The 15,811-nt window shown below is 44.2% G+C and overlaps 1 protein-coding gene across 1 annotated transcript; it reads right to left on the bottom strand.

Annotated features, from left to right (window-relative positions):
- Nucleotides 1-448: 448 nt before the first annotated feature.
- On the bottom strand, nt 449-15,445 carry SGTA (small glutamine rich tetratricopeptide repeat co-chaperone alpha). Its single transcript, XM_038384236.2, has 12 exons — nt 15,193-15,445; nt 11,594-11,752; nt 9,010-9,113; nt 8,451-8,535; nt 7,390-7,489; nt 6,130-6,234; nt 5,787-5,925; nt 4,903-4,965; nt 4,210-4,247; nt 2,742-2,831; nt 2,204-2,327; nt 449-1,885 (listed from the first exon to the last, which is right to left on the bottom strand). The coding sequence occupies exons 2-11, from the start codon at nt 11,691-11,693 to the stop codon at nt 2,213-2,215; spliced, it is 939 nt and encodes a 312-aa protein (XP_038240164.1). The 5' UTR covers nt 11,694-11,752; nt 15,193-15,445; the 3' UTR covers nt 449-1,885; nt 2,204-2,212.
- Between the last annotated feature and the right edge of the window lie 366 nt (nt 15,446-15,811).

Here is a 15,811-nt window from a genome sequence, read left to right as displayed (position 1 = left end):
GTAGGTTGTGAATTTTAGCTGGCATCTCTCCCTTGTTATTAATTTTCAATTTAACTATAAAAGATACTGTCTGGTTTCTCTTTGCCAAATTGCTTAGAAATATGTAGGGAGAGAGTTTCACGTAAAGGAGCAAAACAAGCAGCGAAGAGGGGTAGTGAGGGGGAAAGAAAAACCACATGTAGGTTCTCTCTGGTTGTAACTGTTGCACAGTGGAAGCAAGACCTCGATCCTGCAAGTGTTGGCACCAGGGCGGATTGCTGAATCTGGGCAGACCCCACTGGAGCGAGCAGAGCTCCATACAGGTGCAATAGTCCACTCATAAGCTATTGATCTGAGGACCGGGGCCCAAATTAATTATTCTTATGAAGAGACTGGGCAAGCCAGTCACACCCTGTGCCTTATAGACCTTGTTGTTTTGGTCACCTCTGGTCAAAAGGGATGACAAAGAGAGCATCGAAGTATTTTATTCTCCACAAGTTACAGTGACCACAGTTAGAGTATTTAAAAAAACAAAACTGTTTACAGATGGTATCAAAAACAACAAAAGCCTATTTAGTTGGACACACCTCCTGCCCCTCACTCATCTCCCAGGCTTTTTAATCTCTTACACCTACTAAACTTTAAACTAGATGATTTTTTGCACCTGGTAATATGACACTTCACGCACATCCCCTCCTCTCTTTGAGTTACTCTAGCTTGAACCACAGGTTTATAAAGTCCCTCTGAGCTTGACTAGTGAAATCTCCAGTGGATTCACTTACACATTTTGAAGTCAGTCCACTACTGGGTACCTGAACTACAGAATCATTTTGGTAATACTAGATGTCCTGGTAGATGCAGGACATTTATTCTGGTAAATTACATGGGTCCCTTATACACTGCGGCATAAGCACTCTTTGCCATTCCCACAGCTCAGTTAGTGACCAGTCAGTATATTATGGATATTCCACCAGCTCACATTCCCATGTATTCGGCAACTCGAGCCCCTCTGAAATGGGTATCTGCAACTCCCACCTCTATCACAGAAGCCCTGATCTCCACGACCACTCACATGCAAGAGACAATAAAAACTAACACTTCTAAAAACTTGAAATAAAAGAAGTCAAATCTTCTCCCTCCCCAACTACCGCAGAGAGGACAGCTGACAAAGCCAGAACCATGATTGTTTTAAAACACTAGATAAATTGTGTCATTATTGGCAAAAGAGATCTGAAAAAAGTGTATCAAAAATGCTCAATTTGAAGGAGTCACAGAAAATGGTCTTACTCCAGGCAACCCCCCCCAAAATACACTTACATTCACAAATACCTTCAGAGATGTCCACCACCTTAATCTCCTGTGTAGAAACTGTATCAGCAATATCGCTATGCCCCTGAATGAGAAATGCAGTAACCATAAGCGATTTTTGACACCCAGCTGTTGGGTGCAAGGAGATTCAGTGACTGCGATAGGTTAATTGCATTTAAATACTGGTGTCTCTTAAACATGATGAAAAGATATAAGAAGGGGAATGGAGCTGTTCACTCCTTTTAAAGCAGCTGGTCAGGAGGGTGTAGGCTTCTTACAGTGAAGAATGCTGTCCTTGAAAACAGATTAAAATCCCCAACGTAGCAGGTAACAATGTGGTTGATTTTCTGAGTTCTAGAAAGATGATTGATGCTGGTTCATGTTTACTGCTTGCTGGATCTTCCAGAGGGAAAAGAGGAATTTGGGGGCAGGTGCAAGGACTAGGGGAAGAAAATGAGAATCTGGTCTTTAACATGCAGGTCGTATAAAGTTTTTTTTTTTCTGGTTTGTTTTCCATTTTCTCTCTTTTCCAACTGGAGAAATGGCAACACACAAATGGTTTCCAGTTTTTTATAGTGAAGAATTCCCATGGGTACCGCTGCAAAGACAGGAAGACAAGACATATTTGTGATTTTTATTTTTTAAATTGCCCCTCTCATAACTCCTTTGCACATAAGATGAGACTTATTTGTTTGATGGCCAGCAAGGGACATGTAAATTGCATCTCGTGCTTCTATAGTATTCTTCAAAGCAATTTACAATCACTAATCCTCAGTGCCTCTCTGAGGTATGGTGCTATCACACGCATTTTACAAGTAGGGAAACAGACACAGAGAATGGGTGAAGTAAGTTGTCTAAGGACACAAGACGGATCTTGAGTAATCTGGCTTGTATAATGTAGAGCTTATGAACTCACCATGTATTCTCATTCCTGCTGATCCTCGTTGCTAGCACTGGGGGTTCGACTCCTAATCTGACTTCGTAACTGTTCTATTAGCTCTGGATTCTGCTGCTGCATCTGCTGAGCAAACTGCTGACCTCTGAAGGAGAGAAAGCGACACATCTAATCAATTTTTCTCATCGCGCATGTCAGGCAGGGTGACCAGATGTCCCGATTACATTGGGACAGTCCCAATATTTGGGGCTCTCTCTGATATAGGTGCCTATTACCCCCCGCCCCGATTTTTCACACTTACTAACGGATCACCCTAAAGTCAGTTTGGAACACAGAGAAGTCTAGCACTGCGATCAGGGGATACGGAGTTCTCCAGGGCACAAGAGCCACCCCTGTTCTATTTAAGAAAAGAAGCTGGGGTATGTTACTGAAAGGCAGGGGGCAAGATGAGAATTTTGTGGAAGATGCTTGGTTATAAATGAAACTTTGACTTTTGATCAAGACGACTGAAATGCATCTATTGCCTATTCAAAGAGGGGAGGAAAGTCATTCTACGTACGCTTGGATAAGGCTGGCAAGGTCGTTAGGGGAAGGGCTGGCTCCTCCTGCTCCCATAGGGTTCTGGCCACCTGAAATCATCCCAGACATTCTGAAAAGAAATATTTATTGCTCAGAACAAAAGAGAGATGGAGATTTCACTTCTTACAAGTTTTTCGGCAAGGAAAAGTTACTTTTTTTTTTTTAAATTAAAGTCAGCACAAAGCATGTCAGTTTCATGATTAAGGAGGAAAAGCTTTGGCTTGCTAGGATTAAATTTAAATTAAGGTGCTCCTACAATTAGTGTGAAGAGCCACAGTTTCTCATGGGATTAAACGTAATCCCATCCCTCCCTCCCTCAGTTCTACTGCTGAATGCTTGGTCAGACAGACATTCAGGAGAATCTTACTGAAACCCCTGCCGCTTGCCTTCTGATCTTTAAGGTCTAGTGACAGTCAAAAAGCTACATACAGTAGAACCTCTCTAATTCACCCTTTGTTTATTAATTTCATCAGCTGCAGTTTCATTTTAAATTTAATGTATGTTATCAACAGCACAATAGCAAATGGGCTGTAGTATAGATATTGTAAAGATCTTAGTAATAATGGGCCTTGCTACAGTATCTGCTATTGTTGTCTTGCAAATTGTGAAGATTCTGCCTCCCGCGGGCATGCTTTATACAGGAGGTTCTACTGTATTAAGAGATCTGTTCACTCTGTGTCTTCAAGTCAGATCTAGGGACACTGGAAGGCCAAAAGTGTTTCAACTCATTTAAAAAAGAGGGTCTAAGGGTGTGCAAGCTGGAGCCTATCCTGCCTTTCGCGTCGTCAACAAAACTGGCAGTTCTGTTCCAACTGCAGAGCCTCTATTCAAAATGACAATGGAAGAAAGAACCAACTGGAGATGGTGCCACCAGATCTTTGGCTTGTGAACCAAGCCAATGGGATCAGGAAGTCAGAATAATTATAGCATCCCCAGGATGGCATGAGAGTGCCCCATTTCTAACTGCAATTGTGGGATAAATAGAAGTCACCCGGCTTATCTATGTATTTTATGGCCTGATAGTATGTGAGCACCTCACAAACATTCAGGAATTTGTGCTCACAGCCCTCCCGTAACACAGGGAAGTATCCCCATTTTATAGACGAGGAATGAGACAGACGTGAAGTGACTCACCAGTGATGCAGGAAATTTATGGCAGAGCCATGAATCAAACCCGGACTTCCCAAGCCCCAGTTCAGTGTGGCAACTCCAAGCCACCTTCCCTCCCCTTTCTGCACATCTTTACCTCACAGGTCCTTAGCATGTCAAGCCATAAGGATTACAACAGGGACACAGAACAAAATAACGTGTTGCTTTAAATGCCTTCATACATGTTTATGAGCCCAGAACCCACCAGAACCTCACTTCAGCCATACCCCAACAGCCAACCAATGCACAACGTCAAATGAATGATTCAAAGAAGAAATACGAGACGGTATCGAACTTACAGCTGTTGTACTTGTGGATTGTTCATGAGGTTAGATGCCTATTTAAAAAGAAAAAGATTACATCCTATTTAAGGTTTCAGAGTAGCAGCCTTGTTAGTCTGTATTCGCAAAAAGAAAATGAGTACTTGTGGCACCTTAGAGACTAAAATTTATTTGAGCATAAGCTTTCGTGAGCTACAGCTCACTTCATCAGATGCATGTGGTGGAAAATCCACCAAATGCATCCGATGAAGTGAGCTGTAGCTCACGAAAGCTTATGCTCAAATAAATTTGTTAGTCTCTAAGGTGCCACAAGTACTCCTTTTCTTTATCCTATTTAAGAAGCGCCTGCATGGATATACAGATGTCGTGCCATTCAATACACAAAGTGAGGGCAGAAACACTAAGCTATATTAACAGGAAGAGTAGCGAAAAGAGGAACACAGTACAACACACAAGACAGGGCTGATAATGCAGAGCAGGGAGCCTCTAATCATGTCCTCACATCTCACACTGAAAAGCCTGTGAGTAAGTAACTGGCTCTTTAGCTTTAATTCAGTCTCCTCAAAGCAATCCTTTGACGAATGAAATGAAAACGTATCTGCTAATGAAATGTCTGAACTCCCAAGGTCACGTATCAATACATTTAGTTCCTTACATCCAAATACATAGACAAGATGCAAGCTGGCTGTGATCTAATGTGTGCAAATTTACCATGCTCATGAAGCCCGGGTTATTCAGCAATCCAGCTAAATCAAATCCTCCTGTGCCTCCAGTCTGCAAGGAGGAAACCAAATAAAAATTTAGTCAAGCACAATAATGACATCTACCTGCCTCCAAAGCAGCTCGCAGGATGCTGCAATTAACCTAAAGGTGTACGGCTTTAACCAGAACCTCGCTACAGCTGTGAACCATTCTGTACACAGATTTGTGATTTAAACCTAAACAAAGTTAAGAGTGACTGTTGCTTAAGGTTCTTCATTTATACCCTGGCCATAAGGGCCAAATTCTCATTTACACTAAAGCCCAAAGGGCCCTTAGTGGAAATGAGAATCAGTCAAGCCCTAAATACTCTGGCCTGAAAACTGAGTGTGATCAAGGATATTTTTCCCTCTTAAGTTTATCCCTTTTTAAAAGGCCATCAAGATAAGAAAACATACTTCAAAGAACTCCTTCCTTCTTATTGGTAGGAACTAATGAACACAAAGAGTTTCAGAGTTGAAGTGCAATAAGAGAGTAAACGTTATTTAGGGCCGCGAAACTCCGCTTTTTAGTTTCATTCTTTCTAGGCATTTTCCTGATAAGCTGCTGTGTTTGGGTTCACAGCATTGCAGGGAAATTATTCTAACTGCGTTTTAACTGTGTTATAAAACTGCCTTTTGCCCTACTCCTCTCCACCATCACCACCTTATATGTTACACCTATATTCCAGACTTAACCCAAGTTAAAAATGTCCCTGGGAGACATTAATGTAACAGTTAGAGCTGGCCAGTAACACTTTAAAGTAGCACAATGAAGACATTTCTTTTTCTCCCCCCAACCCCGCACCCGAGCATAATTCTTGGCTTGGCCCTCAAACAGGATGGGAAAGAACTTACTGGACTAGGGGTTTCTTTCATTTTCTGTTCGGCTATTTTAAGGTTTGATTTGTACGTTTCGTTGTCTGAATCCAACTCCAGGGCTTTTTTATAGTAAACGACAGCTTCTGCGTGTTTGTTTAAACTAGAGAGGGCTAAGCTATTGACAGAGGAAATAAAATGAAGAACCATTATAGAAGGTTAGATACCAATTTGTGGATTTTTTCAAGATCCACAGACCATTAAGCACTGGATATTGCCTAGTTAGCATTCTGGAGTAGAGCACCACTACCAGTATCATTGCCACAGGACTTGCCATTCATTTTTAAGACATCTTAATAAAAAAGCCATTGCCAATACCTACCCCATTCTGCCATAAGCTTTGCTGTAGTTCGGATCAATTCCTATAGCTCTTTCACAGTCTCTGACTGCTCCAGCATAGTTTCCTAGTTTACTGTAAGCAGCAGCCCTAGAAAGAATGGAGAAAGCAAACCACAGGAAGTTTATTGGGTCTGAATATGCCAATCAAAGTCACCCTTCATGCTCCCTCTTCCGTGCCCAAGGGAAGGTTTAAAATTAAAACCTCACTTCAGCTCAGATTCTAACTTGGGTAACAACTTACTGTCATCCTAAGCTCCCCCTGTAGTTTCAGGGGAATGCACTACCATCCTCCATTTTCCGTCCCAAACATACCATGGAGCATGGCTCCACCCCTGCGCTGCCTCAGAATTGGCTGATGAGCGAAGGAGATGTGTCTAGTAGTTTGTAGATCTGTTCAAACTGGTATTTTTCAGGATGGAATTTGATCTCTTAGTACAAGATATCACAGCTCTATGCCTTGATTTCTCAGGTCATAACATTTATGTTCCCCCCCACACACACACAGGTGGAGGCAAAAAAATATATATATAAATACTGGAATATGCTTGTTCATGCCTCAACTTCTATTGAAGGTACTCAGCACCTCATAAGCTCAAGCCCTCAATGGTCACATGATACATGCAAAATTCAGGAGGGCAAGCCAGCTTATGAAATGATTTTTCAAAAAGTTGGACATGCATCGAGGCTAATAATAATAGGTTACTTGCATGGCCATTTGTATACATGCAAACACGGTAACTAAGTATAAGTTGAGTGGTCAGGCTCTGAGCCAAGTGAATGGGTGTCTTTCCATTGATTTCAATGAACATTAGATCAGACCTATAGTTTTCTTGCATTTTGTGCACACAACTGCATGTTGAATTCCTTGAAAACCAGTCCTTCAATCATTATCAACACAATCTTTCCAAATCTGTGCTGTCTGCCTCAGTTAGAAAGGGATATTGGAGCAGAGTCAGACGCGTTACTTGGTATCCATATATCTCACCAAGTGCTTAACAGGACAGGGATATGGAAAACAGCCCTACTTAGAAATGCCAGTGCCATAAGGCAGGCGGAAGTTAAAGGAAAACACATCAGCACAAGTTTACAAAAGATAAAGGACAAAGAATAAATTAAGAACAGTCTGATAAGGTTCAAATCAGGAGTCTGACCATTGTTCCATAAACAATGAAAAATGAGGCAAGGCTCAAAATATAAGAACTTGAATATAAAAACCTGCAGAGAAAGAGTTAAATGTCAGTACCTGTTGCAAAAATATACTGCATTTGATGGATTTAATTCAATTGCTTTTGCGTAGAAAGACACAGCACCTTCAAAGTTTTCTGCCTTCATTTGCTCATTACCTAAATGGAAAAACAATGGTCTCTATAACAAGTCAAACAGATGAAGCAATTAGAGCAATGGGCTGGGGTCTCAATTTTGCTCAGCAAACAGTGCAGGGAGAAGTCTCCAGCAAGGAAACTGTGGGCCTTTTGGCATTATGGGGGTTCCAAGCTAACTACGGCCATTTCAGAAGGGATCCTGCCGGCTCCCTCATTAATTTTCCTTCAGCATCTTTCAAGCCCACAATCACCATAACAGCTTTCAGTCTCCATCCACAGATTCATTGAGCCAGGCCGCTCTGCTCTCACTGGCCACTAGGGGTGCTGCAGAGTGGGGAGAGTTTCACTTTTTTCCAGGATGAGCATGCGGTCTTAACATTGCAGGGAAAATGGGGTTACAGTCGAGAAGAAAACAGTGCGCATCTGTGCCATGTTCCACTCAACACGTTCTTTTCCAGGATGCAATGATCAGAACGAACACTAACCGGGTCTCCTAGCTAGATTCCAACTGGAGTCACTACGTTCTGCCACCTAAATACACTTCTGCAGTTTTAGCTGAATGTAGGATTCTGCCCCACCTGCTTGGGAGCTGCTGTGTTCTACTGAAGAGCTGCCCATGCAGAAGGTGCTGCCGTTCGGGGGGTGGAAGCAGTTCCTGTACATACCGTCTGAACAACATTCCAACACCCTTCTGCTTTAGCAGCACTATGGGGGACTAGCAGGACAAAGGCATGAAAACTGGTGAATTGCCCACACAGGTGGCCATTCTCTGACTCTCCATGGGTATACAGAGATGAACCCATTCTTAACTCCATCCCACTGCTCCTAATTACATCACCTTGCACAATTCCTCTTCCTTCTTGCGGCATAGACCTTCAGATACTTTGAGTTAAGCCTGCCTGTCTCCTTCGTTGTTAGTTGCCTATGCTGTATATATCATGTTATCCTTCCCCTGTCAATGCACAGCCCCATATGTGGTTACCTTCAGTCTTAAGTCTTTCAGCTTCAGCTATGTCTTCTTCCGAGGGGATGACTGGCTCAGAATTTGTTCTGACATAATGAGGCTCCTTATAATATCAAAGAATAAGAAAGCTATGCTTTATCATCGGCAATTACTATAAACCAATGCTCCAATTTTCCTGACACTTCATCTTTAGGAGTTAAATGCTTCCAGCTTTTGACTCCCCAACAGGGAGACACAGCTGTGAAATTAAGCATACTGGATAGCTTTCCTCTGTTTTAGTTGAAATCTTAGGTCTATAATATTATTGACAGGTTTTAGAGTAGCAGCCATGTTAGTCTGTATTCGCAAAAAGAAAAGGAGGACTTGTGGCACCTTAGAGACTTTGAGCATAAGCATAAGCTTTCGTGAGCATCCGATGAAGCGAGCTGTAGCTCACGAAAGCTCATGCTCAAATAAATGTGTTAGTCTCTAAGGAGCCACAAGTACTCCTGTTCTTTTTGCGAATATTATTAATAAATACTTTGCGCTTAGACAACAATTTTCATTAGTAGATCAGAGAAATCTGCAGGACACAAACCTTTTCTGTAGCAGCTTCAAAAATTTCAGGGAGAGTTTGAGACACAACCAGATCTTGATCTTCCATGGATACTCCAAAAGCAGTCTCCAGGCATTGGATTGCAACTGGGTGGGAAGAAAGGTGGTTAACATTCCCCACATCCTCTAAACACTTGTTTGTGTCATTCCCTCCCTCCAGTGGAGTTTGAATTTATGAAGATACCAGAAATATAAGTTTATATGAAGCAGATTACATATTTGGGGCCTAATCTCAAATCCAGCTACAGAGTGGTAGTGTGGAACAGCTGAGAGCACCTAGGACTATGGGGATTTATTCCCAGATCTGCTAATAGGCGTGAGAGAGACCTAGGGCAAATCATTTCACCTCTCTGCCTGTTTCCCCATCTGTAAAATAGGGACATTAAGTACCTTTCAAGGATATTGCAAGAATTAATGTTTGCTAAAGTGTTTAGGGAGGGGCCCTTCAATGAAAGGAGTTATGGAAGCAAAAGTATGACAAAGAAATCATTTAAAAGGGCAAAGTTATTTTAGGACAGGTTGCTAATAGGAAGAGAAATGTGGAACCACAAGAGAAAATCCCCCATTTAGAAATAAAGAGAATTGCAAAGTTTACAAGATATATGAACACAAAAGTAACCCTAAAGGAGTTGCGGTTGTGTAAGCAAAACATTTCTAGCTAGGTATTTATATGGCCCCATCCTTGCAGTATCTCACAGCCTCAGAAACAAATGAATTTATCCCTACAACATCTCTGAAAGAATGATCCCAATTTTATAAATGGAGAAACTGAGGCACAGAGAGATTTAGTAACTTGGGAGTCTGCGACAGGGCTAAGAATTGAACCCAAATCTCCTGGATCCCAGTCCAGTACCTTAGCCACAAAAGACCATCTTTCCTTACATCAAGGATAACACCATGTTAGAGCATCTGAAACCTCATGCACAAGCCATTAGTTGTTGAGCACAATGCACTTTCTAAAGCATCAGAAGACTGCAGCAGTCCTTTGGCTACAGGGGCAGGCAGGTGCTTGAATGAACATTATCTTGCTGAAGCTGGCACATGCTAACATGCCAGTGTTTTCCCAACACACTTAACAGAGCTGTGCAAACCTTGGCTCCAAGGACAGAGCTTCTAAAGTGAGTCACAAGGGCAACCTCCCCATAGTCTCAGATGACTTTAGGGAGGAAAAAAATCAATGTAGCCCACAGATGGCAAAGCAGATCTACATTCCTGCAAGGATACGCAGCATCTGAAGTGCTGAATTATCGTTTGTATTTTTTTTTAATGTTAAATGCAGGGGGTTAATTACTCCTTCCTAGCTCTTTGAGCTGCTTGCTGTAGCCTCTCTGGCTATACACTGGCAATACCAGAGAGACAAAACAAAATAGGCAACTCTTCCAACACTGGCTCCTGCCCCCTCTCTTTCACATGTCATTCCCCACCAACATTCCCCGTCCCGGGTCAAGGATGGTACATTACGAGCAGACCTAAGGACATGCTGGAAGAGTTCAGCCTCACAGAGTCCCTCTATCTTGTATCTTTACGTACACAGCACTCTGCACTTGAAATAACTTTTCCATGTTTCAAGGAACCTTCTCTACTTCTCCTTTGCCTACAATGGTCACTCCCTCTCCTGGCTCTAGCAGCACCCTCTCTTTCAAATAGTCTGTGTGTGCGCTGCATTTGGGTGAGGGGTCATATGCTCCCATCGCTGCACAGCCCTCCCATAGAGTCTGTAATACCCAGGGTCCCCCACTGGGAAGGTTCTTAACATCAGGGTTAGAAAGCTTCCAACAAGTATAAGGCATTTATTTTTAGCACTGCATTGTACTCTCAGAAGCTCCCTGATCTCTCAGTCTTGCAGAGCTTTTTGAGGCTTAGGGCTTTGTCTACACAGTGGGATAATGTGCACCATGGGGTGTGATTTCTAAAGCGCACTAATGTGTTGTGCATTAATTGGTCCATGTATATCTTGCTGGTGAGCACCAAATACATTAAAGCACACTAGGAAACACTCAGTGCATACCTGCAGGTTCTACACGGACCTATTAACGCCCAACACATTCGTGCATTTTAGAAATCACACTTCCATAGTACGCATTGCCCCACCACAGATAAGCCCTTATCTAAGACCCAATGTGGCAAGTCTCAGACTATGGAGGAGTGTAAATTTCAATTGCCATATATATATATATATATATATATATATATATATATATATATATATATATATATATATATATATACACACACACACACACACACACACACATATATATATATATATATTCATTCTCCTTTCCTGGGTTCGCCTGTGCTTCTCCTGGAAGAGGCTAGCAGGAAAGTTCTTCTCTTGTCTGGCTGCTTAACATTTTGGGTGCCTTCTCACTACGAGTTTACATAGGGCAAGATTTCACTTCGTCAATTACGAAGGCTTAGGGACTACAGCACCACAGGAACTGCACAGCTGAACGGGAGGCAGATAGTAAGAACTGATCTGCTAGGGTCCCCCAAGAGCCATGGAGCAGAGGTCAAGCAGCACTGCTCTAGAAGGCATGAACAGGGAAGGACACCCACCCACTTACCTTCCAAGCTCTCCTGGGCATCGGGAGAGAGACCCCCGTTCTGCAGCTGGTCATGTAGAAACTGGATGATGGAGTATGCCAGACGCCTCTTGTCTGCCATTTTGTCTCCCCGTCAGAACTTTTTGCTCTGATTTCTCTTAATTAAAAAAAAAAAAAAATCTACAGAAAAAAAAATGGTTCAATGTAATGAGCAACAGGGCAAACGGTGAGATTCTACTAAGTAAAATACAGCTATCCATACAGAGGAGAAGGATGGTCCACTGGTTAGGGCGCTAGCCTACAATTCCCAGTTCTGCCAGAGACTCCGTGTGAGCCTGGGCAAGTCATTTCATCTCTGCCTCAGTTTCCCACCTGTGAAATGGGGATAATAGCACTGCCTGCCTCACAAGGGTGCTGTGAGACTAAACAAGAATGACTGTGAGGCGCCCAGATACTACGGTGATGTGGGTCATTTAAGTGACATGCCGGTCAAGATAGAAGACACTGAGCACTTGAATATCTAGCACAGCCCCCTACTCAGAGCATATACAAACCACTATTTCAGAGAGGGGAAACTGAGCCCAAGAGGCAACATGATTTGCCCAACATTAATATCAGAGCCTGGAAAAGAATTCAGAGATACCGCACTGCCAGTTCTCTGCCAGTGCACTAACTTGCTACCATGCTCCGGATATTTTTGGCTCCTATGTAATTTGACCAGGTTAACAATAAAAGAAACTTAGTGCAGAGTCAGAAGACGTTTTGAACAAGTGATTGGGCTCAGTTAGCAGGGGAGCGGGTAAAGATTCAATTAAACTTTGCAGAGTCTAAATTTCAATGAGACACCGGATCAAAATATTAGTCACCTGAAAAGAACAGATCAGAACTGAGTGGGACAAGCTATCACTGCTGACCTCAAAAGTGGGAGGGAAATGGGAATAAGGTCTTATGTCAAGCTCATACCATGACTTGGGATCACACGCATCAATGACAACTGACATCATTGGTGTAGCACAAGGACCAATTTGACCATGAAACACTAAATGGAAAACCCTTCTGCCCAGATGGACATTAAAAAGGTTCCACAAGACACTTATCACCATATGGAGATGAGCCTGTTTGCTGGATAATAGTCATTCTACTATTCCATGTGTGATTTTAGTGCTTGAGAGTCCTGGGGACTGAAATCCTCTATCCACATAAGATAGACACAGCATGAGAGAGGAGGGATAGCTCAGTGGTTTGAGCATTGGCCTGCTAAACCCAGGGTTGTGAGTTCAATCCTTGAGGGGGCCATTTAGGGATCGAGGCAAAAATTGGGGATTGGTCCTGCTTTGAGCAAGGGGGTTGGACTAGATACCTCCTGAGGTCCCTTCCAACCCTGATCTTCTATGATTCTGTGTGTGGCAACAGGACAAGTTTCCCCACATACCCATAGCCAATGAACCTTAACCCCATCTAGTTTAATTAGAAACCAACATCATACAATTCATTAAGTTATTCAATCAACAAGATTCTCCCACCCACATAAACACTACCTGTTTCTCAGCACAGAGAAACTCTGATCAGTCTCACACTGAATGGAATTAAATGAATGTATGTCCAAAGAAATTAAATAAATGGGCTTTGTTAAATCATTTCACAACTGTATAAATGCAGGCACCAGTAGGGCTCATTTACTGGGAGGAAAAAGTTTCTATCCTTCCTTAAACTTAGAATAGCGTGTCCTGAAGCAGAAAACCCTGATCCATATAACAGCCATGTAACACGGCAAGTGATCAAAATATATTTAAAGTCTTAGATGGAAAGTGTCTTTACAAGGACACTGGGTGCTTAGCACACAGAACAAGTCACCTGAAAGATTCACAACTATTTCTGTGCCTGCCAGCTGGAAACTACTGAAAATGATTAGATTCTCCTCCACAACCAAAGAAAAAAAAAACAAAACAGATATCCCAATCAAAATCTTTAGTACCACTACCTATCAATTCTCCATGGACAGTTCAGGTGAGTAACTATTAACCCACAACTTCTCCTCCTTCCTGAAACCAAACTTGGGGCCAGTCTAATAAATCAGATGGCACATCAGATCATTTTACAGAACCGATCATCCATAAATTTAGCAACTTCCCTAAATCTTGTGTGAGTGAATGTGTCTGTGGGGGGGGGAGGGGGGGTTAATGAAAATCTCCTCCCCAACTTCTTCAAAGGGGCTTTTCTCTCTCTTACTTTGAGATCCTTGCATGGAAAATGTTAAGAAATGCAAAGTATCATTATTACTCTTACACAGAACTTACCCACAGAGGCCTGCACTAGTTTGCAACTGCAAAGACGGACCAAACTTTCTAGCCTTCAGGAAGGTTTCAAATCCTACCATCAGAGTCACCTCTGCTATTTCAATACAAGATAGCCACCCTTGTTTTTAATCAAATTTAAGAATATAAGGCTATCACCAATTCCCAGGAACTCCTGCAGAGATATACTTTTTTCAAAGGCCATGTCTACGCTATAGACTTCTGCCAGAATAGCTATGTTGGACAGAAATGTGATCCTTGACCAGTGTACTGGAAGAAGCCCTAAGACAGATACAATTATACTGGCATAACTGCACATTTACTGGTTTTATTTGAGGGTACGTGGAATAAGCTAGATCAGTAAAAAATGTGCTTTGCCAGTATAAGCTGTGTCACACTAGGAGTGCTTTGCTGGTATAGTATCCCAGTAAAGTTTCAGAGTAGCAGCCGTGTTAGTCTGTATTCGCAAAAAGAAAAGGAGTACTTGTGGCTCCTTAGAGACTAACAAATTTATTAGAGCATAAGCTTTCGTGAGCTACAGCTCACTTCAACTCCGAGTTTAGACATGGCTTAAAGCTTGCTCACAGTTTTTGTACTGGTATAACTGTGTTGGTTAGGGATGTGATTTCTGGGCCAATACTGTAGTTATACTAATACATATACGTAGTGGGGATACAGTTATACTGCTATAAATATGCTTCTATTGGTATAGCTTATTCCCCTCCCCATATAAGATTAAGCTGCAATGGCATAAGCATATTTATACTGGTATAACTACACCCACAATAGGTGGCTGTACCGATTTCGCTACAGGGATATAGTTAAAGCGGCACACCTTTGGGGTGTAGGCAAAGCCTAAGGGTGATGGGTGCAAGACAGGAAATGTGCATCAGAGCTTCCACCCTGGCTTTTGCTTTCAAGAAAACAGACTCAGCTGCCAGTCGTTATTTAAACCCGACCCAAAGAAAGCCCCAGGCCCGCAGCTGCTGTCAGAAACAGCTCGTCTGGGGAACAGGCGTCCCATGGCAGTTTCAATAACCAATATCCCCCGCCAGTGCCCCCCCCCCACCCCAGCCGGCTCCCTCCCCGACTCAGCTCCCTCCTCGCAGCCCCCCCCTCCTGACTCCCTCCCCCCCCCGCCCCAGCCGGCTCCCTCCCCCCGGCTTCCACCAGCTCCCCCCCAGCCAGCTCCCCACAGGAGCCCCGCCCCCCAGCAGGGTCGGGAGGGTGGGGGGGGCCGCTCCCGGGGGGGCAGGAGGGCGGAGCCAGCCCCAGCACGGCGGGGGGCCCATCCGGGCCCACCCCCAAGTGCACCTTGCTACTCACCAAGCGCCTCCGAGCTCCTCACGCCCCCCCCACCACAGCCAGGCGCACACTGCGCAAGCGCGCAAGGACCAGCTCCCCTCCGGGCCACCCGCCCGTCTCCCCAGCTGCGCAGGCGCCCAGGCTTCCCCCGAGCCTCCCTTCAGCGCCGCATGCGCAAAGGAGCGAGGCAGGCCAGCTCCGGTTGGCGCGCCGGCGCATCGCGTCTCTCCCCCCCCCGCCGACTGTCACACGGAAGCGGAAGGGGCGTAACCGGAAGTGCCCCGAGCCAGGCGATGACCGTCGGGCACTGACACGTGGGTGTGAGGCGCACCAATGCATTGTGGGATCGCGGAGCGTAGCTCGCGTAGCCGCTTTTCCCCGCCATTTACCATAGAGATGTAGCGCGGGGCGGCGCTCGCGACACACACAGCTCCGCTCCCCCCCTCCCGCTTTGTGACAGGGGGCGTCTGCCCCCCCCGACCCCCGCTCCAGGCCCTGCCCCCCAACCCCCGCTGGTCTCATGGTCTCTGCCCCCCTTGTCCAGCAGCCCCTCCAGCACCCTGCCCCCCACAGCCACCCCCCCGGGCTAATTCTGAGGGACTGGGCCCCCAACCCCCCCTTACGCCACCCCTCGAGCCAG

Source organism: Dermochelys coriacea, chromosome 25, assembly GCF_009764565.3.
Source record: "Dermochelys coriacea isolate rDerCor1 chromosome 25, rDerCor1.pri.v4, whole genome shotgun sequence".
In the NCBI taxonomy this organism is placed as follows: Eukaryota; Metazoa; Chordata; order Testudines; family Dermochelyidae; genus Dermochelys; species Dermochelys coriacea.
Note: the sequence above shows the minus strand (reverse complement) of the source record. Positions and strands in the feature narration are given on the sequence as shown.

Bases quoted from the DNA above. Each gene is read 5' to 3' on its own strand.
- SGTA (XM_038384236.2), bottom strand. From the start codon at position 11,693: ATGGCAGACAAGAGGCGTCTGGCATACTCCATCATCCAGTTTCTACAT. The intron at 6,235-7,389 runs GTACTGACATTT...CATTCTTTCTAG, and splicing joins GCAGTATATTTTTGCAACAG to GGCTGCTGCTTACAGTAAAC. The intron at 5,926-6,129 runs GTAGGTATTGGC...CTCTGTCAATAG, and splicing joins AAAGCTTATGGCAGAATGGG to CTTAGCCCTCTCTAGTTTAA.